This window comes from Vulpes vulpes, chromosome 2 (genome assembly GCF_048418805.1).
Source record: "Vulpes vulpes isolate BD-2025 chromosome 2, VulVul3, whole genome shotgun sequence".
Taxonomy (NCBI): Eukaryota; Metazoa; Chordata; class Mammalia; order Carnivora; family Canidae; genus Vulpes; species Vulpes vulpes.
Window position 1 is genome coordinate 101,515,394 of NC_132781.1, and position 25,155 is coordinate 101,540,548.

Genomic DNA, 25,155 nt, shown 5'->3' on the forward strand with positions numbered 1-25,155 from the left:
AAATCTTAATAGAGGAGTCATGTTCTAGAATAGGGCCAAGCCATCTTTACAATCGCCCCGATAAAGTCTTTATAAGGGACAAAGAAAAAAATGAGTTTTTTGGAGTCTTAGAAAATGACTCCACATTTTCTGTTCATAACGAAGCAGTCACCGGACTCCTAGGTAATACACCTAATCAATATGCAAAATTATCAAGCCCATTAGGTTGACAAATTATAGAATTCCAGGACTGGAAGAGGCAACAGAGATTATATGATTCACCTATTTTAATACCATCAATCTAGGTAAGTTAAGTAGCTTTCTGGTGATATGTCTTTCTTGGAAATGGTAGTGATAGATTTATCTTTCCAAATCAAAATAGAAAAGCCTAAAATTTGTATGTTTAGTACAATTTTACTATCCTAATATCTCGTGATCTCTCATTTTCAGTGCTCTTTTTATTGAATTTCAAAAGCTCTTGAAATATTAAACATATTAATCCTCTGTCCATCATACATACTGCAGATTTTTTAATTTTCCTTATAACTTGTGTTTCTTATTCTACTCAGATTAAAATTGTTGTCCTGCCACATCTACCCCATATTTTTCATTTTCTTTTCTATCTCAATCATACTTACAAATTCCATTCCTACCCATTATTATTTTACAACTGTTCTTCTGTATCTTCTCCAGAAACTTTTATGATTATATTTTTAAATCTTTAAGTTTGTTAATCCACCTGGAATTTATTTATATATAAGGTACATGATTCCCAAATTTTCAATTAGCTGTCCCTGCACAATTTCTTGAAATTTTTATTTTCTCTACTAATCTGAAATACTACATTTATGATATGTTCTTAGAATGTATTATCCTCAATTATAAGATATTCACTACTGGAATTTTAACAGTTTTTGGCTGTCCTTAGTGTGATAATGTTTAGTAATAATGTTTATCTTTAGAGTATAGTAAAATGACTATTTTTGACTAAAATATGCTACTGCACTCCGTCATTTCCAGACTCTTTCCTTTTTTTTTTTTTTTAAAGATTTTATTTATTCATGAGAGGCACAGAGAGAGAGAGGCAGAGACACAAGCAGAGAGAGAAGCAGGCTCCATGCAGGGAGCCTGATCTGGGACTCGATCCTAGAACTCCAGGATCACACCCAGGGCCAAAGGCAGGTGCTCAACCATTGAGCCACCCAGGCATCTCTCCAGACTCTCTCTCTTGATTAAAATGTTTCATTGGCTTCCCCTTATGTCCAGAGCCCAAGTTCACCAGGCACCATGGTCCCTCTCACTGTTTCAACTGCAGGGCTCTTCCCCGAGTGCATGGAGTACACCGTGTACTCTCCTGCCTCTAGGCCTCCATGCATGCTTTTCCCCCTTTTCCCAGAAGATATCAGCCTGACAACCTCCCTATACTTGGGTATAAAATTCCAAATTTCATATTTTCCATTATAACTGAATTAACAGGCAGCCCTGGTGGCTTAGTGGTGTAATACCACCTTCAGCCTGGGGTGTGATCCTGGAGACCCAGGATCGAGTCCCACATTGGGCTCCCTGCATGGAGCCTGCTTCTCCCTCTGCCTGTGTCTCTGCCTCTCTCTCTCTCTCTCTCTCTCTCTCTCTCTGTGTGTGTGTGTGTGTGTCTGTCTGTCTCACGAATAAATAAATAAAATCTTTTTTAAAAACCTATTAATTCAGTTAAGTGTCTCACTCTTGATTTTAGCTCAGATCATGATCTTAGAGTTGTGAGATCAAGCCATGCTTAGCATGGAACCTTCTTAAAATTCCCTCTCTCTCCCTCTCCTTCTGCCCTCCCCCCACTTATGCTCTCTTTCCCTCCCCCCCCCCCAAAAAAACAAAAAACCCTGTGAATCGCAGAACTCAATTATGTGGATATTAAAAGAGTTGTAAAAGTTTAGAAAGATGATAGGTCAGGTAGGTTTTGGTGCCAGCTGACTTACTAAAGGATTTGCCAGAAATCATGGGATATGCACTAAAAAGGAAGGACATAGGATTGGTCACACCGAGAGATATTATTCTTTACACAGCAGCTAGTTGGGTGGAGCTCAATGTTATGATTCAAACCACCAGTATATTTCATGCCTCTGTATTTTTGATGCCAGACATAGAAAGATGAATTCCACTTGGGCTCTGCCCACAAGTTTCTCCTAGTCTGGTAAAAATGGTGAACATACGCAGCTAAAGGTGAAAGTTTCTCTGTTAGTGGCATATTCTCTCTCCAAAGTCCTGCAACAGCTTCACAGAGAGGATGATATCTGAGCCTGAGTTTGCATGATAAGTAGAACTTTGCCAGACATGGAAGGAAAATAATTCTAGGTAGAGCAAATGGAATGAGCAAAGCACAGAATCTCAAAATACTTGGCATGTTGGAGAATATTCAGTACAGAGATGATGGCTGATGATGCTGGAAATGCTCTTTGAAACAAGGCTCCTTGTTGTGCCATCAATTCCACACTAAGGAGTTGTTAAGCCATCCTGTAGAAAATGGGGAGCCTTCTGAGGCTTTCAGTGATTACAATAACAAGATTTTGTCTTAAGTTTTTGGAAACTAATACCAGAAGCATCAAGGAGGATGAATTCACAGGAGTGGAAGAATGAGTGTACTAGCAGCCAAATATTGATCCCCCTTATCTTCACCATCTGCTTCTTGTAATTCTCCAGGAAGAGTCTTTAGCTGCCAAATGGGCCCATAAGAACAGATGAAAAATTCAGGGTCCTTCAATTAAATGGATAATTGGATTTCTTTCTCTGTTTTCTCAAGAATAATATGAATCTTTTTGGAAATAGGGGCTAACTAACATAACTAACTATTGAATTCAGCAAATGTGGAAATTCTGTGCCAGAAATTATGTGGGATATACATTGATTCATTCATTCAACTAACATTTATTGAGAACCTACTATGTTTTATTTTTTTAAGATTTTATTTATTTATTCATGAGAGAGACAGAGAGAAAGAGGCAAAGACAGGCAGAGGGAGAGGCGGGCTCCATTCAGGAAGCTTGATGTGGGACTCGATTCCAGGACTCCGGGATCATGCCCTGAGCCAAAAGCAGACACTCAACTACTGAGCCACCCAGGCATCCCAAAGAAATTTTCTTTTTTTTTTTTTTCCAAAGAAATTTTCTTAAAAAAATTTTTTATTTTAAAATTTGACAGCTCCTTACAGAGCTAAGGCCTGATATGGCACTTGATCCCAGGACCCTAAGATCTACTTGCTTCCCAGATACAATGGGGAACCAAAGACACATAGTCTCATGCATCATGGAATTTACAGTGTAGTAAGGGATTCAGATATTAACTAAACTATCCATACCAGTAAGTGCATATTCATGAATTTCTGTAAATGTCATCAAAATTGAGGAATCTAGGAGTTGAAAATAGGAGTAAAACTAGCCTTATTAAATACATATCCTTTATCAGGTATGTGATTTGCAAATATTTTCTCCCAGTCTGTGGCTTTGCTTTTTGTTGTCTTAACAGTATCATTCATAGAGCAGGAATTTTTTGTTTTAATGAAGTCCAACTTACTGATTTTTTATTTCATGGGTGATACTTTTGATGTTATATCTAAACACTCATTTCCAAACCCAAGGTTATCAAGACTTTTCTCCTGTGTTATCTTCTACAAATTTTATAGTTTTGCATTTTACATTTTTGTCTTTGATCCATTTTGAGTCAGTTTTTGTGAAAGGAGCCAGGTTGGTGTCTAGATTTTTAAATTTTTGCATATGGATGTTCAGCTTCTCCAGCTGCATAGATTGAAGAGATAGCCCCATCCTGAGGAACTTTACAATCTAGTAAAGGAACTAAGATCCATATACAAATGATTGACTGAAATGATATAACTAAAATATGTGTCCTGAAGATGTATAGATTTATGCTGAGAAGTTTTAAAGAGGTGGCCTTTGAGGTGAAATGTGAAAAGTAAATAAAGTTTCATCACACAAGGAGCTGAGGAAGGAAGTAACATAAATGAAGCACAAATCTTACTGATTACCATGTTATGGAAAGTGTAGAAGGAAAAGGTGGCACAGGGAAACCTCTTGGGTGGGAGGCAATAGTGGTACTGGGATGCAATATGGTGGAAGGTGATGGCCTTCCATCCATATTGAAATGGCTGGTTCTAGATAGAATTTAACAATAGAGCTTATGGAATTTATATATGAATTGCACAAGGGAGTTAAAAAAAAAGAAGAGCCAGGGATCACTTGAACAATCAGAAAAGGGAAGTAACCACCTATTGGGATGAGAATCATGAGGCAGGAGCAGGTTTGGGGCTATGTATTCAGGAATGTGTTTTGGGATGTGTTAGGTCTGCCTATTAGACTTCCAAGTGAAGTGTTGAGTAAACAGTTGGATGCTTAAGCATGGAGATCAGCAGAGTTGTCAGTGAGTGAGTGGTAATTAATGCTGTGAAATCAGGAAGTGAATGTAGGCAAATAAATAAAAAAATGCAAGGATTGAAGTTCGGGAGATCCCAAACATAACAGAAAGATGAGGAGGAACCAGAAAAAGATTCTCAGGTGGAGATGCCAATGAGGCAAGGAAGAGAATCAAGAGCAGTGTACAGGACACCAAAACAAGTGATTTAAGAAGGAATTTGTCAGTACTGCCAGTATGCTAAGTAAAATGAGATCTTAGACTTGCCCATTGGATTTAGCAGTGTGACGCCATTAATGTTCGTAACAAGAGCTGTTTCCGTGGGGTGAGAGATGGCAGCCTGATTGAAGTGAGTTTCCTTCATAGATGGAAAGAAATTAAGTATAGATAATTCTTATGAGGATTTTTTGCTATAAAGTAAGGAAATAGAGCAGTAGATGGAAGAAACTAGAAGTCAAGGCAGGATCTTGTGTTTGTTTCTTTCGAGAGAAGTACTATAATAGTTGAGGGAAAATGAGTGATGTTAGGAGTGAGAGAGGACCAATGGTGTCCTTGAATAAGTGAGAGAAAACAGAATCCAGGGAACCAAAGAAAGGGCTGGATGAAGATAGAGTTGGGGACAGTTTATCAATAGTAACTTAATTCTAAAACAACGGGGATGTGGAGCAAAAGGAACCCTTGTGCATTGTTGATGGGAATGCAAACCAGTGCAGCCATTGTGGAAGATGGTACGGAGGTTCCCCACAGAGGGAAAAATAGAACTACCATAGGGGCACCTAGGTGGCCAGGGGTTGAGAATCTGCCTTTGGCTCAGGTCGTGATTTTGGGTCCTGGAATTGAGTCCCACATCAGGCTCCCCATAGGCGGCCTGCTTCTCTCTCTGCTTAATCTCTGCCTCTCTCTCTCTGTGTCTCTCATGAATAAATAAATAAATAAAATCTCTTAAAAAAATAGAAATACCATATGATCCAGTAATCACACTACTGGGTATTTACCCAAAGAATACAAAAATGCTAATTCAAAGGGGTACATGCACCCCTGTGTTTTTTAAAAATATTTTATTTATTTATTCATGAGAGACACACAGAGAGAGAGGCAGAGACATAGAGGAAGAAGCAGGCTCCCCTCAGGGAGCCGGATGTGGGACTCGATCCATGAACTCCAGGATCAGGCCCTGAGCCAAAAGCAGAGCTTAACTGCTGAGCCATCCAGGCATCCTGCACCCGTGTGTTTATTGCAGAATTACTTACGATAGCCAAACTGTGGAAGTAGCCCTAGTGCCCACAGATAGATGAAGGGATAAAGAAGATGTGCTATTATTTAGCCATAAGGAAGAATGAAATCTTGCCATTTGCAATAACCTAGATGGAGCTAGAGAGTATAATGCTAAAGCGAAGTAAGCCTGTCAGAGAAAGATAAATACCATATGATTTCACTCAGAAAGATAAATAACATATGATTTCACTTATATGTGGAATTTAAGAAACAAAACAAAGGAATAAAAGAGACAAACCAAAAAAAAAAACAAAAACCAGACACTTAAGTATAGAGAACAAACTGGTGGTTGCCAGAGGGGAGGTGGGTGGGAGGACGGGTGAAATAGGTGAAGGAGATTAAAGGACACTTATCATGATGAGCACCGAGTAATGTATTTTTGAATCACTGTATTGTACATCTGAAATGAATATAACACTATGTTAACTACACTGGAATTAAAATTCTTAAAAACTAGTGACTTAATTCATAAGCAATAAAATACCATTAAAGTTTGCTGAGTAAGTGGTATGGTTCTTATTATTCCTTACAGTCTACTTATTCCTTTTACTAATAGACAAATTGAAATGTTTAAATGTACAGTTGCTCCTTGAGCAACACAGGTTTGAGCTGCCTCAAACCTTGCATACAGATTTTTTTAAATAAATACAGTATTAACACTGTAAGTGTATTTTTTCTTCCTTATGGTTTTCTTCTTTTTTTTGTCTAAATTCAATTAGCCAACATATATGCTTACTTTCCAATGCAGTGTTCGATAATTTATCAGTTGCATATAACACCCAGTGCTCATCATATCATGTGCCCTCCTTAATGCTCATCACCCAATATTCTTAATAGTATTTTCTTTTACTAACTTACTGTATTGTAAGAATACAGAATAAACGTAGGAAACGTAGGAAATATGTGTTAATGAATGGTTTATGTTATTGGTAAGGCTTCTGATCAATAGTAGATTATTAGAAGTCAAGTTTTAAAGAGCCACAGTTGTACTTGGATTTTTGACTCCATTGGGGGTTGGCACCTCTAACCCCATTTTGTTTAAAAAGTTTATTGTATCTCCAAAAATAAGCACTGAAGATACAGTTTTGTTCAAAATACCAAGGAGATGATAATTTCATGTCCAGAAAAGTTGAAACAAACCCTGATGTTTATCACAGCAACTTCTCCAGCCTTCATGTCAAATCAAGATCTTCTGGCTGTTATCAGAAGTTGCTGAAATGTTTTACTTTGAAAATAAACTTCCTACTCCCTGAAGCCAATTTCCCACATACATTTAACCATTTGGAAATCCACAGTGGTGTTTATTTTGTATTCCTCTTAAATTTTTTTGGATAATAATTTTTGATCTTACCATTCCTTGGCCACCAATGGCCTGACACTATCTCAGACAAAATCGGAAATCTAATGAATTCAGATCTCTCTGACTCACCACTTTCAAACAGATTGAATCACACATAGGAATTTAGAGGAAGCTCTTTAAGGCAAATTATATATAGGAGAGTTCTTGATAGAAATAATGAACTCTTTTCATCATCCGTGAAGTAAGTTTGACATGTTGCAATTTTCCAATAGAGAGGAGAAAACAGATCAAATATATTAGACGATGTTCTGGTAAATGATTAGCACTGAACTGAAGAAATCAACTTCACCGAAGTTTTGTAAGTCTCATATGTATCTAAAACTTACCTCCACGGTGATCAGTAATAAGTTCTCAAGACAGAAAGTGTTTCTCTCTCTGTACTGCTCCACAGACACGAACGTCTTCACACCAAGAAGAGTAACTTCAGTAGATCACTAATGTCCAGTCTGAAGGATGTAGATGATTTAGCAACCCTAGAAGTTTTGGATGAGGTAAGAGACTCAGTTTAATTAAACTTAAACATTCTAGATTTTGTTTTATTTACAGAGGTGGTATGTGCAGGAGGTTGTTTGAATAATAGCATCGGTAAGCTTTCCTTGTCTCTTAGCTTCCCGATTATCTCTCCTATCTTACTTTGACTACATGTAACTCAAATTCCCAGATCTCTACAGCCTGATCTCCATTTTTTCCTTTTTTTTTCTTTTTTCTTTTGATAGTCAAATTACAAGGATGTGGGATCCCATTAGCATGTGTTGCCTATAAATTACAGACTCTCCTTCCCCTGAATTCGTTTTGGGAGTCTCAGAGGGATGATTTACTGAGGTCAGAAAATGGTCTGCCTCCTACAACCTCCACACAGCATCCTCCCTGTATTTCTTCTGCTCCATGCTCAGTGGCTGTATCCAGAGGCCTCTAGGAAACCCCGAGAGCCTCTCTTATCTGGTCATTATTCCCCTCATGAGATCCCAGAGTTCCTGTTCTCACAGGGCTAGCCCTTTAGGGCATTGAATTCTGCTTGAAACTCCTTATCCTAGTGACTTCAGAACTATTTCAAGTATCTCTTGTGAAGGTACAAATCCAAGCCGGTAAATTATAGTTATGGCTTCCCTTCCCCCTCATCTCCCTTTATTCTGGTAATCAGATCATTAGAGAGATAAATAGCTCCTTTTCAGTCAAAGATTAGGATCTCTATCCTGCATGATCAACTGGTTTTTTCAAATACATCTAATGCATGCCTGAGATATGCTTAGAAATTCAACAAATCAGGAGACATTTTCTGAATAGAAGTAGTCATTTGGTAAATTAAGGGTTGTTTAAACAACTCAAGTACTTCCTCAAAATAATCTTTCTTGAGAATATCAAACATTTTGTAATCAAGTAGTATTTGCCAGTCAGAGATTACCAACACCTTTATGAATTTTTTCATACCGAATTCTCCAGTGATGGGAATTTCTAGGCTCGTGGATTATTAAGAAGGCTTTGTTCATCATATTGCTGACCTATATATTAAACATTGGGCTTGCTTGTTTCTGTTGTCTGTGCTTTTGTTTTTGTCTTATTTTTGAGCTATGGTCTTCTATTCTCCTCTTGTGTCATACTGTAAGTGATGATTTCTGACACAATTAAAATTGATTTCATGTACTCATGATTTATCAACTGTGAAAGTTACTTTTCTGAACTTTTTACTGTGCCTCATAAAGCCAAATGTCTCAGCAAAGGGCTAGGACATTCTATACAGCCATTAAATAACCTTGATTTGCAATAAAGTCATGTTCACTGTATCTTCCCCTTCCTTTTCTATTAATTTTTCCTTTTCATTTCATCTCCTGCATTCACTTATTTTCTGGAAGGCTCCCTACATATAATATTTATGTAATATCTCATATAGCCTTTGGAAAACACACAGAACAATGCCATACCTCTGTGGCTCTCAAGACCAAAGAAAAGCCTGTCAGGTGGAAGAATAACACTGACCAGAACACTGCAGAATGCTGATCTAGTGTTATACTACTTACTATCAGCATGGCTATTCCTTTCTGATCTTTGACCCGAATTCCAGATGTTTTATTTATTATTATTTACATTTTAAGTTATAACTGACCATAATGATTTTTTTAATTTATTTTTTTTATTGTAGAATACAGTCTCAGAGCAACTTGAGAAATGTTATTCCAGAGATCAGATTTATATCTATGTGGGAGATATACTCATTGCTCTTAACCCTTTCCAGAGTCTGGGTCTTTATTCCACAGAGGTATGTGGTGTGGCTTGCATTCTTTTACTTTGTGCTAATAGTTATACTATTAAGATACTCAAGTTAATTTAGATGATGCCAAAGATACTTTTATTCAGTGCCTTGAGGAAACAGTGAAATCGGTAGTTAGAACATAGAGATAGAAATAGAAGGTGAATCAAGCTGGATGTGATTCGTGGTTTTTTTCCAAAAGTGTATGGCAGAATGGTAATTACTTCCAGTCATTAGTAACTGGTCTATACTATGTATCATATTAATAAAGAGATACCTGCAAAAGTACATGGGTATTGTTTACCTCTGAACCCTGTATGGGAGAGTCAAAATATAATTATATTGTCTCACATGTAATATATACATAGTGGCCGTGAAACTTGTCATTATGAATTTAAGAATTCCTTTTGACATATTGGTTGGTTTTTAGTATCAAACGATGTGTGTTTTATGAATACAAATATATAATTATCCATTATTCAAACCCTAATGGTTTAAATGTAGAACAGTATTCTGGAATTGAACTAAGTTGTCTTTCATTTTTAATTGGACCTATTCTCTTTTAACTATTTGTATATTCTAGAAAATCATTTAATACTGTGAATAATAGGCTTTTTATATGTAAGAAATAAATAATTCTGTCATACTCTACCACCTTAAATTTTACAAGAACAATGGCAAATTTATGAACCTTGAGCTAAGTTCCAGAAATATGGGCTTTCTTCTAATTCTTCTATCAGTTAACTTGGTGATTTGGACAAATCAAAGACTGTATGTCAAATGACATGAAAGGAGAAAAGTGGCAATCATATGTCAGACATTATCATATCATATCCAGACATCATCATATCCAGGGAATAGTCAACAAAATGATACCTGATTCTTATTTATAGTCTATTTTTATTTAAAGAAATAATAATATTTTGAAACATCTGGTTCTGCTTTGGAAGTGATATGCACTTCCCAGAGTCTTCTTTTAAATACTGCTACCAGGGATCCCTGGGTGGTGCAGCGGTTTGGCGCCTGCCTTTGGCCCAGGGCCGCGATCCTGGAGACCCCGGATCGAATCCCACGTCGGGCTCCTGGGGCATGGAGCCTGCTTCTCCCTCTGCCTTTGTCTCTGCCTCTCTCTCTCTCTCTGTGACTATCATAAATAAATAAAAAAAAATCAAAAAAAATTATTAAATACTGCTACTAGAGTGATACTATATTCTATTATGTCACATCATATTTCTGGGTTCTTTTATGTCAGGCTTTTATTTTATATAATGTGTATGATTTGTGCATATATGTGTGTGCAGTATGTGTGTGTAACGTGTATAATGTTTTGGTGATATGAAAGTGTATTTTGATTTATGTTTTGCTTTAAAAATTGGGTGTTCTGCCTGTAAATAATCTAGGATTTAAACAAAAACAAAAAGGAAAGTCTCACAAAATGTGTTCATTTTGACCTTTAGCATTCCAGATTATATATTGGAGCAAAGAGAACCGCCAATCCTCCTCACATTTTTGCAATGGCTGATTTAGGATACCAGTCAATGGTAGCATATAATTCAGATCAGGTAAGGAGAGTCTCACTTCCTTAGAAATTTCTGGTTTTAGCTTCTTGTGTGTGAGCCAGATGTTGTGAAGAGGAAGTCTTCTCATGGTTTCCTTTTCTCACTGTGCAGTGCATTGTTATTTCTGGAGAAAGTGGTGCAGGAAAGACAGAAAGTGCTCATCTTTTGGTTCAGCAGCTGACAGTGCTTGGAAAGGTACCATGTTTTCTCTCTATCCTAACAAATACTTGTTATATTTCAGAACCTAATAGGGCTGATTCGGTTAATGTTCACTAATTCCCACATTTAATAATGTAGGGAAATGATAAAACACACATGCTATTCTCTGTGAATTTAAAATACAACAAACAGTAGAAAAAGTATATACTCTGTTTTGAGGATATTCTAACTTTTGTCACTCTTACTAGGAAAGACTTTATAAATGTGATTTTCTCCCTTTAGCCCCAGCACATTTACTGAATACTTTCTTTACTTTTCTCTTTTGGTTGCTTTCAGGTTAAAGGGAGGTTAATATACAAAAATCAATTGTATTTATATATTTTATATACATTATAAGTGTATATACATCACATATAGTACAAAAGTTAATTTGCATTATATATATATATATATAAACCAGCAATGATCAATTAGAAATTTAAATTTAAAAGTCTTATTTATAATAGCATCAAAAAATTAGCTATTTAAGTCTTATAAAACTTGTATGAAATTTGTCTGCTGTAAAGTAGAGAAAATTGATAGAAGATATCATAGAATACTTAAATAAAGGGAGAGATATACCATGTTCATGGATTAAAAGATTCAATATTATTATGCCAGTTCTTCACAAATTGATCTGTAGATTCAGTGATATTACAGTAAAAATCTCAGCAGGATTTTTTTTGTAGAAATTGACAAGCTGAATCAAAAATTTATATGGAAAGGCAAGAGAACTGTAATAATCAAACAATTATGTTTGAATCCTCCAAACAAAGTTGGAGGATTAAAACTACCTGATTTTTTAGACTTACTAGAGAGCTACAGCATTTATATTCCACATTAAAAATATAATCCACAAAGTAAAAAATTAGATTCACCAAAATTAAGAATTTCTGTTTCCTAAATGACATTGCTGAGAAGATGAAACCACATGCTACATGCTCAAAGAAACTATTTACAAGTCACATATCTAATAAAAGACTTGGATCCTTAATGCATATATTGTAAAAAGAAACTCTTAAAACTCAGTAAGAGACCAAGTAATAAAAAATGATCAAAAGAGTATATTAACTATACTTAAATAAAAATTTATTTTAAAAATGAACAGATTTGAAAAGTACTTCACCAAAGATAATCTGTAGATGGCAAATAAATAAAAAAAATGGTCAACATCAGTTGTCATTAGGGTAATACAAATTAAAACACAATGAGACATCATTATACATCTATTAAAATGGTTAATTTTTTTTAATTAACAATACTAATTGCCAAGAAGGATTTAGGATAACTGGAACTCTCATATATTGCTGGTGATATGCAAAATACTGTGATAACTTTGGAAAAGTTTGGAAGTTTTTTATAAAGTTAAACTACACTTACCACACAGCCCAGCAGTCCTACTGCTAGGCATTTATCCAAATAAAATGAAAACTCATGTTTACGCAAAAAAAAAAAAAAAACACCACAAATAAATATGTATAGTGGCTTTATTTGTAATTTCCAGGAAGTGGAAACAACGAAACTGGAGATTGGATAAACAAACTGATACATCTATACAGTGTAATACTGCTAAGTAACAAAAAGGAACAAACACTGATAAAAAAATAAAATCTATAATCTTATTTGCATTGTACATTTCTGTCAAAGAAGTTAGATTCATAAGATTGCATACTATCTGATTCAATTTATATGTCATTTCTCCAATTTAAAATTATAGAGACAGAAACAGACCAGTGATTATCAGAGGCTAGGGAGGAAGGGAGGGGCTGATTACAAAGGTAATGATATAGTTTTGGGAAGGGATGGAACTGCCCTATGTTTGGGTTGTAGAGGGGGGTTATATGATTTTATATGTTTTTAAAAACTTTTAGGGGGCCTAGGTGGCTCATTCAGTTAAGCATCTGACTTGGGCTTAGGTCATGATCCCAGGGTCCTGGGATCAAGCCCAAGTTGTTGGGCTCCCTGTTCAGCGGGGAGTCTGATTCTCCTTCTCCCTCTCCTTGTGCTCTTGCTTTCTCTCTCTCTCTCTCTCAAACAAATAAATAAAATCCTTAAAAAAGTATCTATTGTAAAAACCTTTTGATCTGTATTCTATAAAGGATGAATCTCACTGTATGTTAAATATACCATAATTTTTGAAAAAAGGAAGTTGATGCTAGAGATTTGGCTTGATTCTCCAGGTAGGGTCCTTGAAATAAGTCAAGAATTAATTATATGTTCTTATTAGGATGACTTAAAAAAGAGAAAACAGAAAACCATTCTGTACAACTTATCCCTGTGAATATTTTTATTATGATCCACATAGTTGTGTAGTATTACATTAAACTTTTTGCCATCACTGTGATCATAGGAATCTTGTGTTATAAAGTACTGCAAGTGCAAGGATAGATCTAATCTCTCTATAAAATGATAAGGCCTCTTCTTCCTATCAGAACAACTGCTTAATTGAGTCTAATTCATTTTTGGAATAATGAGTTGAAATATTTCTGTGTTTATATTAAAAACCAATGAACTAGTTTGAATATTTTCAATCATATGTATGGGTATGGAATAGAAACATAACTTTGCTCAGTGGGCTAATTTGCCCTCCTTAACTAACTAGACCTGTGACATTCCCCCTCCCCCTGCCTCAGGACTAGAAGAAGAGCCAGAAGAGACCGGGAAGCTAGTGCTCAGGACTGTCTGTCGTCTCAGTCCTTCCTCATCTCACTGCCCATCAATTTCCCCTCTCCTTACTTCTAAGATAAGCATCACAGTGAAAAAAAGATGTAATTTTGGAGGGAGTATGGTGGTGAGGCACAGCATACTGTCCTACCATAATTAATGGTTAAATTTTTTGAAATTAATTTTCTCAGGGGCCATCCATGAGGGCCTTTGCTATTCTTTCTTGGTTTATGGTTTGATAGAGGGTCTCATCAATGATGATTAACTTGTGTGAATTTTGTTTTGTAGATGCCAGCAAACTTGCTTATCTAATCATTTTACCTTATCCTAGATGTAAAAATGGGACTCAATATTAATCTAAAAATCTAAATAGTAATCTGAAAATGGGACTTAATATTAATTGTGGATATAGAGCTCCCAGAATCCTAATCTTATTAGATCTTAGATCTTATCATGTTTTTACTTATCTTTTTGATAAAGATTTACCAGATACAAAAAATGGGATGTTTGGTGGATTGAATGCTTTCTCACCTTTCTATGAATGCAAGGCCACCCCTAAACATTTTAGAAGAGTCAAGTATGCCCCAATGCTCATTACTCTCTTCTTTTAATGCTCATTGCCTCTTTTAGAAGATACTAAAAGGTTTGATATGCATTCAAACCCTCACTGTGAATGCCTCCTCCAGCTCATCTATGTACTAATGTGGGCTATGTTCCAGAAATACCAGCTGTTCCTCTCTCTTATATAATTTGCTTACCTTTCACATAGCTGATCTCAACAAGGTTTTACATGACTCATAATCTACTCAATCTACTTTCTACTAAGATGTGAATGACTGATATCCCCTTAACCATCTTAGAGTGGGGAATGCTTCTAAAAGAGGTTGATTTTTTAACCAAATAAATTTCTACTTGGTGGAATTTCCAATAAAGTAGTAAGTAAGTAAATAATAATAATGACAATGCTTGTTCAAGGGAAGGAATATATGAGATGGGGTAGGAGAAAATGGGGACAGCCAAGCCAAGCAGGCCCTCTGACCTTGACTGGGGTTCACTCCTTCCATCCACACTTGAGCTGTTCTTAGTTTTCACAGTAACTCCATTTCCCCTGCTTCTGAATTCATAAATTATTCCCTTATTTTGATGTTAGCAGCTTCCATGGAACCAACAGAAATGTTTATGACTTTGGAGAACATTTAGATGGGGGCCCAGGGTGGGAGAGGAGGAAAATAATGAGAGGTTTACCCCACTATGTATAGACTGCTTATAAATTGTGTTTATAAATCAGGCACTGAACAGAACTATATTTCAATAGAAGTATAGAAAATCTCTGCCCTTTGAAGAAAGCAAATGGGAACACACATATGGAAAGGGAAAAATAGGCCAGGTATTGTAACGTCTGGTGGTATGCCAAGAATGTACTCTCAATTCCTTTATGTCTATGTAGAGTGCTTATCAAAGAAGAGACATTTTATTATATACAAAATTAATTTTTTACATTTGAAAAAATCTTGACGTTTTCTCTAGGCTAATAACAGAACCCTGCAAGAGAAGATTTTACAAGTGAACAATTTGGTGGAAGCCTTTGGCAATGCCTCCACTGTTATAAATGACAATTCCAGCCGATTTGGAAAATACTTAGAAATGAAATTTACCTCTTCTGGAGCTGTAGTGGGAGCACAGATTTCTGAATATCTTCTGGAGAAATCACGAGTTATCCACCAAGCCCTGTAAGTACATTTCAAATATTTTTTTTTCTGGGAAACTAGCAAAGATAATGCTCTTTGTTTTTAAAATAGTAAAATGTCTTACATATTTAAAAAACTCAGCGAAATGGTATTGATCATCCACTATGTGCTAGGTACTTACTACTAGAGTCAAAGAGGTCCCTCAGCACTGTCTTATCCTCACAGGTTACATCTAGTAGACGAGTTAATAAATCACCTGAAATATATGATATCAGATATAAAACCTATGCCTATTATAGATACTAACAGGATAAATTGGAGTGATTTCTGAAATAGGAGGGAATTTATTTCTCTACAAAAAACTAATGTGAAACTTAATTAGAAATAGGAGTATATATATATATATATATATATATATATACACACACACACATATATATGTATATATATCTTTATATTAACTCTATCCTTCCTACAGTTTTACACAGGGGCCAGATCACCAAATAAAAGATTCATGTATGGGCTTAATTGTATTGCCTTTTTAATTTCTAGCTGATCAAAACCACCAATATGATATTTTGATGTTACCTTGAATGAGTTCCTTTTGGCAGCTTGTATCTGAATGACAAAAGTCTCTCCTGTCCTAATGATTCCAAAATATCTTTGTTATTCTTATATGGAAAGTATAATCAAAACATTAGATTTGTACCCGGGTGTATGTATTATTTTTAAAAACTGTAGCAAGTTCTGGGGGGCACCTGGGAGCTCAGTCAGTTAAGCATCTGCCTTCAGCTCAGGTCATGATCTCAGAGTCCTGGGATTGAGCCCTATATCAGGCTCCCTGCTCAGTGGGGAGTCTGTTTCTCCCTCTGTCCTTTGCCCCTCCCCCAAAGCTTGTGCTCTCTCTTTGCTGTCTCTTTCTCAGATAAATAAAATCTTTTTTAAAAAATGTAGAAGTTAGGGGCACCTGGGTGGCTCAGTCGGTTGAGCATCCAGTTCTTGATTTGGGCTCAGGTCATGATCCCAGGATTGGAGAAGCAAGCCCGGTGTTAGGCTCAATGCGTAGCATAGTGTCTGCTTGCCCTTTACCTTCCCCATGCACATGTGCTCTCTCTCTCTCTCTCTCTCTCTCTCTCTCTCTCTCTCAAATAATAAATAAATCTTTTTTTAAAAAGTATGGCAAGTTAGAGTCTTTCACTTGTCTTATGTAGATTTTACACCAAGCGTATCTCCATTACTATAGTAATATGTCATTTGTTAAATTCATGAGAACACAAATTTTGTTGTGTATTAGTACATTATTATTTAACATAAATACCTTCAAATTTACTACTCTTCAATTTATGAATAAATTGTGAATATAAATTGCCTGGAGTCCACCTCCTGAATTCAGCTTTCAATGTGGAAAATTATCCTTTGGTCCTCAGTTCAAAATACATAAGGAATGATTACAAGATGAATACTTTGAATTGCAGCTTCACCACATACTAGTTCACTTTGGGTAAGATATTTAGACCCTAAAAACCCTTCTCAGATCTTGGTTCTGCAGTTTACTGTGTATGTGATTTGAAATACTTAACCTCTCTGTACCTCAGTTTTTCATCTTTAAAATGAAAATAGCAGTAGTACCTACCTATCAATTAAGATAATGCCTATCAAGGATTTAGCATGATAAACACCATAGTAAGAACTTCATAAGTTTAAGGCATTATTAGCAGTAATATGTGTGGATAGTTGTGTGAAGCTTAGAAATAACACCTAGTGCAGTACATGGGACATTGAAGATGTTCAATAGATGGCAGCCACTATTATTGATGTGCTGGGTCCCCAGAACTCAGTGGACATGCATGTGCCTCTGCCACCCATGCCTAGAGGAACCTTGGAGTCTTACACACAGATATGGAGACTTTACTGGTTCTTTTTTTTTTTTTTTTTAATTTTTTTTTTTTAATTTTATTTATTTATGATAGGCACACAGTGAGAGAGAGAGAAGCAGAGACATAGGCAGAGGGAGAAGCAGGCTCCATGCACCGGGAGCCCGACGTGGGATTCGATCCCGGGTCTCCAGGATCGCGCCCTGGGCCAAAGGCAGGCGCCAAACCACTGCGCCACCCAGGGATCCCGACTTTACTGGTTCTCAAAACAATCTGTCCTGTTCTCTCCTTCAAGCCTTTGGGGAAGAACTACCTAAGGGACTGAATTACTGAGATTTAGGTGGGACCACCATGATACACAATATCAAGGGGCACCAACTCACAGGGGGTTGTATGGAGCTGTGTGCCAAAGCACCATTCCCAAATTCCTTGTGTACAGTGACCTTTGGAGCTACACAATGAGGCCCTGGGTTTGTAACCAGAGAAATAATCTTGTTCATACCTATTGATATATTTTGTAGGATATATTCTAGGAGATTGCATAATTCGGATTATATTTTAGACATACCACGAATTAATTAAACTTTTCTCCAACCTCCCTAAAGAACTGTTCTAGTTTTACAGAGTTGTTTATTAAGTCCCCCAATAAAGCACTTTAAGTTCCAAATTTACAATTAGGTTGAAATCCAACTCAGTTTGTAATTTGAGTACAGCTGCCTTATAATTTTTCTATTTTTTTACCCCTATTTTTTTAACTTAATTTCAATTGCATTTTTAAATTCTAGAGAAACGTTGTGTGATCTTTGAAAATGAAGTATCAAACAGATAATTGAGGAGTTCTTTGCATCACAGAGCATAAGGCATAGAGTGGAGAATGGATCTGAGGTAGCAGAAAAGAACCAGAGCATTTCTGTCTTTTAAATGAACCTACCCCCCCCCCTTTTTTTTAAGGGAATAAGTTCTTTTCTCTTTTGGCCTCTGCTATATCATCCCATCCTAATCGCTGATCACATTTATTTTTATGTATATTTTATTTATATATGTTCATATATATGTTTATATATTAAAGTGCTTATAAATACATATGTATGTTATATATGTTTATATATATTTTTGTTTCTAATGGTGGCAGTATCATGTCAGTTGTGGCTAGAATTCTCATCTAAATGTAGATGATTTTATTTATTTTTATTTTTATGTTTTTTAGATTTTATTTATTTGATACACACAGAGAGAGAGAGAGAGAGCACAAGCAGGGGGAGCAGCAGGCAGAGGCAGAGGGAGAAGCAGGCTCCCTGCAGGGAGCCCAATGCTGCACTTGATCCCAGGACCTTGGGATCATGACCTGAGCCCAAGGCAGACACTTAACTGACTGAGGCACCCAGGCATCCTTAAATACAGATGATATTAAAGAAGAAATTCATAGAAGAGGTATTTAATTTTAAGAAGAAAGTGAGCATATTGAAGTCAATGCTCAATAATAATCACAAATATAAATTATAGCTGTTTCACTGCACATTTCTCCCATTTCTAGAGTTTCCTGCAGCAAGTATTGATGGTGTTTCTCTCAGATACCCAGCACTTTACTAGATGCTGTAGGAGGCATCTACAAAAGTGGCAGTTGTGGAGTAGTCTCTCTGTGGAGGAAGGAAAATATTATTTCTGGAGCACTTACTGTGTGTTGGGCACTGTGCTAATAAACTCTCTATATGCATTATCTATTTTAATTTTTATAGTGATAGGACAGGATATTATTGTCTATTTTGTACATGAGGAGACTAGAACTGAGAATTGTAATTTAATTTTTATAGTGATAGGACAGGATATTATTGTCTATTTTGTACATGAGGAGACTAGAACTGAGGATTGTAATGAGTCGCCTAATGCCAAAAAGCTAATAAATGACTGAGTTGGGTTTTGAACCCATGTCTCTATCTGACTCCAAAGTCTACCATTCATTCATCCATTCATTCATCTATCCATCCATTTATCCATCCTTTTGGCAAATATTTGCTGAATGCCAACTATGTGCCAAGAACTGTAATAGGCACAGGAAATATAATGCTGAATGAGATAGGATTCCTCCAGTAAAGCAGCTCAGTCTTCTGGATAATGTATGCTTTGAAGCAAAGCTTGCTGATTACTTACTTGATGGTTTCTAGTCTCTGTGTAAAGTAAGCATTGAGTTCATTGTGAGCAGGTAGGGGGCAAGGGAGAAGAATTGAGGAGACCATGTGTCTTGGAGGAAGGAATCTTGGTGGAGGAAGCTGGAATTAAAAATTAAAAATGAAAAGCACTGTTTCCTGAATATCCTATGAGGCCTTATGAAGACAAAGCTGCATTATTGGCTTTCCAAGCCTTCTTGCTCGCCACTTTGTCAGTGATTCAAAGGTTTTGTGAGACCTTTGTGGGTTTTTTTCTTTTTTTTTAAAGATTTTATTTATTCATTCATGAGAGACACACGCACACAGAGACAGAGACACAGGCAGAGGGAGAAGCAGACTCCCCCAATGGGGAGCCTGATGCAGGACTCTATCCCAGCACCCTGGGATCACGACTTGAGCTGAAGGCAGATGCTAAACCACTGAGCCACCCAGGTGCCCCCCTTCTGAGAACTTTGCCACAGTTTTGAGAATGTTAGAGGTCTTGGCTGCATAGGTGATCTCAGGGGCCAGAGCAGGTGAACACACGTGAGATAGCCCTGAGGACCTTCCTGCAAATGGCTGAGTGGAACTCTAAGGAAGATTCCCAATTAGGGGTACGGTCAGAGTCAGAGAAATATTTGTAACTTGCTGAGACCCTACATTTCCCCGTAGCCATTCTGACCTGGGAACCACTGGTCATATGAACATGTATGAGATGCTATGGTCCTCTGTCTCAAATGCAGTTTTGATGTAGTTAGGGTAAGATATGGGTAATTATTGGCAGTATCTTCTTTTCCTGTTTCTTTAATTCTCTGATTGTTTATCCAACTGAAGGTCAGTGTGTTTCCTATAGCATCTCCAGGCCCTGTCAAATTATAATTCTCAGTAAATGTAAACTGATAATTAAAGAGAAAACCACCAATTTTGTGTGTCTACATTTATGACTCACATCTCTAATTATACACTGCATCGTTTAAGCATTAAAGGTGTGACACATAGGGCAATCAAAGTGATTTCATTAGAACAAAGCAAACTAAAGTATGTGCTATGCCAGTCTTAGAGAACTTTTATTATTTTGTGGTGATAAAAGACAAGAAGTAAACTTTTAGCTTTGTTCTAACCTTCTCATGTACAATGTTGGTGTTCATTGAAATATCACTGCTCACTGTACAAGAAATGACTGGGGACCTCCATTCTGAAGGACATGCTGGTCCTCACTTCAACATCTGAGTCTATGGACCACCCTTTGCTTGAAAAGGTCACCTGTCTTTGGCTGCCTGACTAGATTTTCCTGATTCCTTTCCTACTTCTCTGATTTTTTTCTCTCTGACGTTGATTCGTCTCTGAATCTATCCAAGTACCTAACTGTCCTGCTACCATATAATTTTGACTGAATATGCATTGTCCTAAACGTCTTTATTTTCCTGTGATCATTTTTGGGGGTAAGGAAACCATCCTCCTCCATTTATATGAAGCCTCTGACCCTTCCTTCACTCCACATGTCTAAATACTTGTGAATCAATTATTACATTGGTTTTCACAACTCTGCTTTCCCTTCCTCTGCTGCTATTTTATCTCAAGCCCTGTTCCCTTGGGCTCAAACTTTTGAAAGATTTGTATTTTCTGGGCATTTGAACTGTCTTCCATGGCGGGGTGATATTATGCCCTCCCACACTCAGGGAACAATCTCAACCCAGAATGCATACTAATCAAAAGCAGTATTACTTTTTTCTTTCAAAATGTTTTCCTTCTTTCGGAAATACTAACAAGGAAGAGTAGGAATCCACATTAATCATTTCATCAAGTTGCACACCTTTGTATTTTTATTTGTTTAAGACCAAATAAAGCATCTTAAATAGGGATTGATGAAGCACAAATATCAAATGTTTAGCCATGTTATTTTATTTTATTTTTTTTTTAAGTATTTTTTTAAATTTTTTATTTATTTATGATAGTCACAGAGAGAGAGAGAGAGGCAGAGACACAGGCGGAGGGAGAAGCAGGCTCCATGCACCGGGAGCCTGATGTGGGATTCGATCCCGGGTCTCCAGGATCGCGCCCTGGGCCAAAGGCAGGCGCCAAACCGCTGCGCCACCCAGGGATCCCAGCCATGTTATTTTAAACCAGCATGAATTGTGTGTTGGAGCCCAAAATGAGCTTCTGTAAAAATTATTCTTGTAATAGTTTTTGGCAGAACCTTGAAATAAAGCTAGAGATTATAAGATAAAGCCACAGATACCCTGTAAGTCCAAATATTTTTTACTGCATCATTGGAGAAGTAAATGCATGTGGATATGTTCATCTTTGTTTCTTAGGAAAACTGTGTACCAAAAGAATAAATAAAATTTGGAAAGAGAACAAAGGTAAAATTTCTATCTCAACTGAAATTATATTGCATGCAGGAAGAGAAGACCTAGGAAAATTTTAAGACTTTATTTTTTACAGCAGTTTTAGGTTCACAGCAAAAGAGAGACACACACAAAGAGAGACTGAGGAAGTCAGTGGGATTTTGAGTGAGATTGAGGAAGGTACAGATACATTCCTACCCCATACATGCCTAACCTCGCCTATTATCAACATCCCACACTAGAGTGCTACATTTGAAACTACACTGACACATTGTAATGACCCAAACGGTGGAGTTTACAATAAGAGTCACTCCTGGTGGTGTACTTTCTTTGACTTTGGACAAATGCATGGCAAGTATCTACTATAGGAGTATTGTATATGAGTACTTTTACTGCCTAAAAAGTCTTTTCTGCTCTGCATAGTCATCCTTACTTCCCCCAACTTCCGGCAACCACTGATCATCTATCTTACTGTCTCCGTAGCTTTGCTTTTTGCAGATTGACTTCTTTCACCTAGTGGCATATGCTTAAAATTTCTCCATGTCTTTTCATGTCCTGATAGGTCATTACTTTTTTAGCGCCGAATTAATATTCCATTGTCTGGATGTACCACAGTTTATTTATTCATTTACCTGCTAAGAACTTCTCGATTGCTTCAAGTTTTAGCAATTAAGAATAAAACTTCTACAAATATCCTGCACAGGTTTTTGTGTGAACCTGTTTTCAACTCCTTTGGGTAAATAGATATAGAGTGATATTTCCTTGTGATTTTTATTTTTTTTAAATTTTAAAAAAGGTTTTATTTATTTATTCATGAGAGACACACAGAAAGAGAGGCAGAGACATAGGCAGAGGGAGAGGCAGTTTCCATCTAGGGAGCCTGATACGGGACTTGATCCCGGGACTCCGGGATCATGCCCTGAGCCAAAGGCAGATGCTCAAGCACTGAGCCACCAAGGCGTCCCTTCCTTGTGATTTTATCTGCATTTCCCTAATGAATATGATGTGGAGCATCTTTTCATATACTCATTTGCCATCTGTATATCTTCTTCAGTGAGGTCCACTTTTTAATTAGGTTGTTTTCTTGTTGAGTTTTTAAAGTTCTTTATATATTTTGAATCACAGTCCTTTATCAGATGTATCTTTTATAAATATTTTCTCCCAGTCTGGCTTATCTTCCCATTCTCTTGAAAATATGTTTTATAGAGAAGTTTTTAATTTGAATGAAGTCCAGTTTATCTTTCACAGACCATGGCTTTGGTTTTGCATCTAAAAAGTCATCACCATATCCACCATCAGCTAGTTTTTCTTAGTTGATCTTCTAAGAGTTTTATAGGTCTATGAATTTTTTTTTTTGTGAAAGGTGTGTGTTTAGATTCCTTTTTTTTTTTTTTTTGTCATGTGGATGTCCATTTGTCTGCTTCATTGTAATGCTCTTGGCCCTCTTTGATATATTTGTCTTTTTTTTTTTTTGATCAATACTATACTATCTTGATTACCATAGTTTTATGTAAAATCTTGAAATCAGGCAGTGTCAGTCCTTTAAACTTTTTCTTTTCCTTCAATATTATGTTGGCTATTCTGGGTCTTTTGCTTCTCCATATAAACTTTAGAATCTGAATGTCAGTATCCACAAAATAACTTGCTAGGATTTTGAGTGGGATTGACTTGTATATGTTAACCTGTATCCTGCAGACTTGCTATAATTGCTTATTAGTTCAAAGAGGTTTTGGGGGCAGCCTGGGTGGCTCAGCAGTTTAGCACCGCCTTCGGCCCAGGGCGTGATCATGGAGACCCGGGATCGAGTCCCACATCAGGCTCCTTGTATGGAGCCTGCTTCTACCTCTGCCTGTCTCTTTGCCCGCCCCCCCCCCCCCCGTGTGTGTGTGTGTGTGTGTGTGTGTGTGTGTGTGTGTATGAATAAATAAATAAAAATTTTTAAAAAAGAGGTTTTTGGTCAGTTTTTTAAGTTTTTTCTATATAGATGATAATCTCATCTGTAAAGAAAGACAGTTTTATTTCTCCCCTCTCAAACTATATGCATGAGTTAGGACTTCCAGTACATTGTTGAAAACAAGTGGTAAGAGGGGACATCTTTGCCTTGTTCTTGATCTTAGTGTGAAAACATTGCTTCTCACCATTAAGTAGTTTTTATAGACATTCTTTACCAAGTTGAGGAAGTTCCCCTGTATTACTATTTTACTGAGAGTTTTTGTCATGAATGGTTGTTGGATTTTGTCAAATGCTTTTTCTGCTTCTAGTGGTATGATCATGTGTTTTTTTCTTTTCTAGCCTATTGGTATGGTGGATTACATGGATTGATTTTTGAATGTTGAAACAGCCATATATACCTGGGGTAGATCCCATTTGGTCGTGGTATTTCATTCTGTTTAGTCATTGCTGGATTCAATTTGCTAACGTATTGTTGAGGATTTTTTCATCTAGGTTCATGGGACCTACTGGTCCATAGTTTTCTTACGGTATCTTTATTTGATTTGGTATTAGGATAATGCTGGCCGCATCAAACAAGTTAAATATTCATTTTGCATCTACTGAAAGAGACTGTAGAGAATTGGTATAAGTTCTACATTGAAAGTTTGGCATGGGACGCCTGGGTGGCTCAGTGCTTGAGTGTCACCCTTCAGCTCAGGTCATGATCTTGGAGTCCTGGGATCGAGTCCCATATCGGGCTCACTGCATGGAGCCTGCTTCTCCCTCTGCCTGTGTCTCTGCCTCTCTTTCTCTGTGTGTCTTTCATGAATAAATAGAATTAAACAAAATATTTGGCATAATTCAACAGTGAACCCATGTGGGACTGGAGCTTTCTATTTTGGAAGATTATTAATTATTGATTCAATTTCTTTAATAGATTTTGAGCCTCTTCTATTTCTTCTTGTATGAGTTTTGGCAAATTGGATCTTTCAGAGAATTGGTCCATTTCATCTGGGATGGAGTTGCTTGTAGTATTCTTTTATTATCCTTTTAATTTCCATGGGCCTGTAATGATATCTCTTCTATTATTTCTTATATTAGTAATTTTTGTCCTCTTTTTTTTCCTTAGCCTATCTAGAAGCTTATTGATCATTTTTTTTAAATGCTTTTGGTTTTGTTGATTTTTCTCTACTGATTTCTGGCTTCTAATTTCATTGATTTCTGCTCTATTTCATATTATCTCTTTTCTTCTGCTTGCTTTGGATTTAATTTGCTCATTTTCTAGTTTTCTAAAAAAAACTTGGATTGGTTTTAGATCTTTGTTTTAATATAGTCATTCAAGGCTATAAATTTCCCTCTAAACACTACTTTCACTATATCCCACAAATTTTGGTAAGTTATGGTTTCATTCTCATCTAGTTCAAAATATTTTAAAATTTCTTTTAATATTTATCTTTTGACCCATGTGTTACTTAG

At 36.5% G+C, this 25,155-nt stretch overlaps 1 protein-coding gene and 1 long non-coding RNA gene across 6 annotated transcripts in view; one reads left to right on the plus strand and one right to left on the minus strand.

The window, feature by feature from the left end:
* Positions 1-25,155, plus strand: part of MYO3A (myosin IIIA) — a 372,796-nt gene that overhangs the window by 230,041 nt on the left and 117,600 nt on the right. For all 5 annotated transcript variants that reach the window (XM_072742032.1, XM_026013647.2, XM_072742058.1 and 2 more), the window contains 5 exons: positions 7,419-7,518; positions 9,165-9,281; positions 10,730-10,834; positions 10,943-11,026; positions 15,221-15,423. In XM_072742032.1, coding sequence (XP_072598133.1) covers positions 7,419-7,518; positions 9,165-9,281; positions 10,730-10,834; positions 10,943-11,026; positions 15,221-15,423 — 609 coding nt within the window. The remainder of the gene's footprint in view (positions 1-7,418; positions 7,519-9,164; positions 9,282-10,729; positions 10,835-10,942; positions 11,027-15,220; positions 15,424-25,155) is intronic.
* The window catches only part of LOC112931123 (uncharacterized), a 73,188-nt gene continuing 58,312 nt past the window's right edge, over positions 10,280-25,155 (minus strand). Inside the window, exons 2-3 of the long non-coding RNA XR_003237277.2 lie at positions 15,349-15,421; positions 10,280-10,416 (exon numbers count right to left, since the gene is read on the minus strand). This is a non-coding gene — a long non-coding RNA (uncharacterized lncRNA). The remainder of the gene's footprint in view (positions 10,417-15,348; positions 15,422-25,155) is intronic.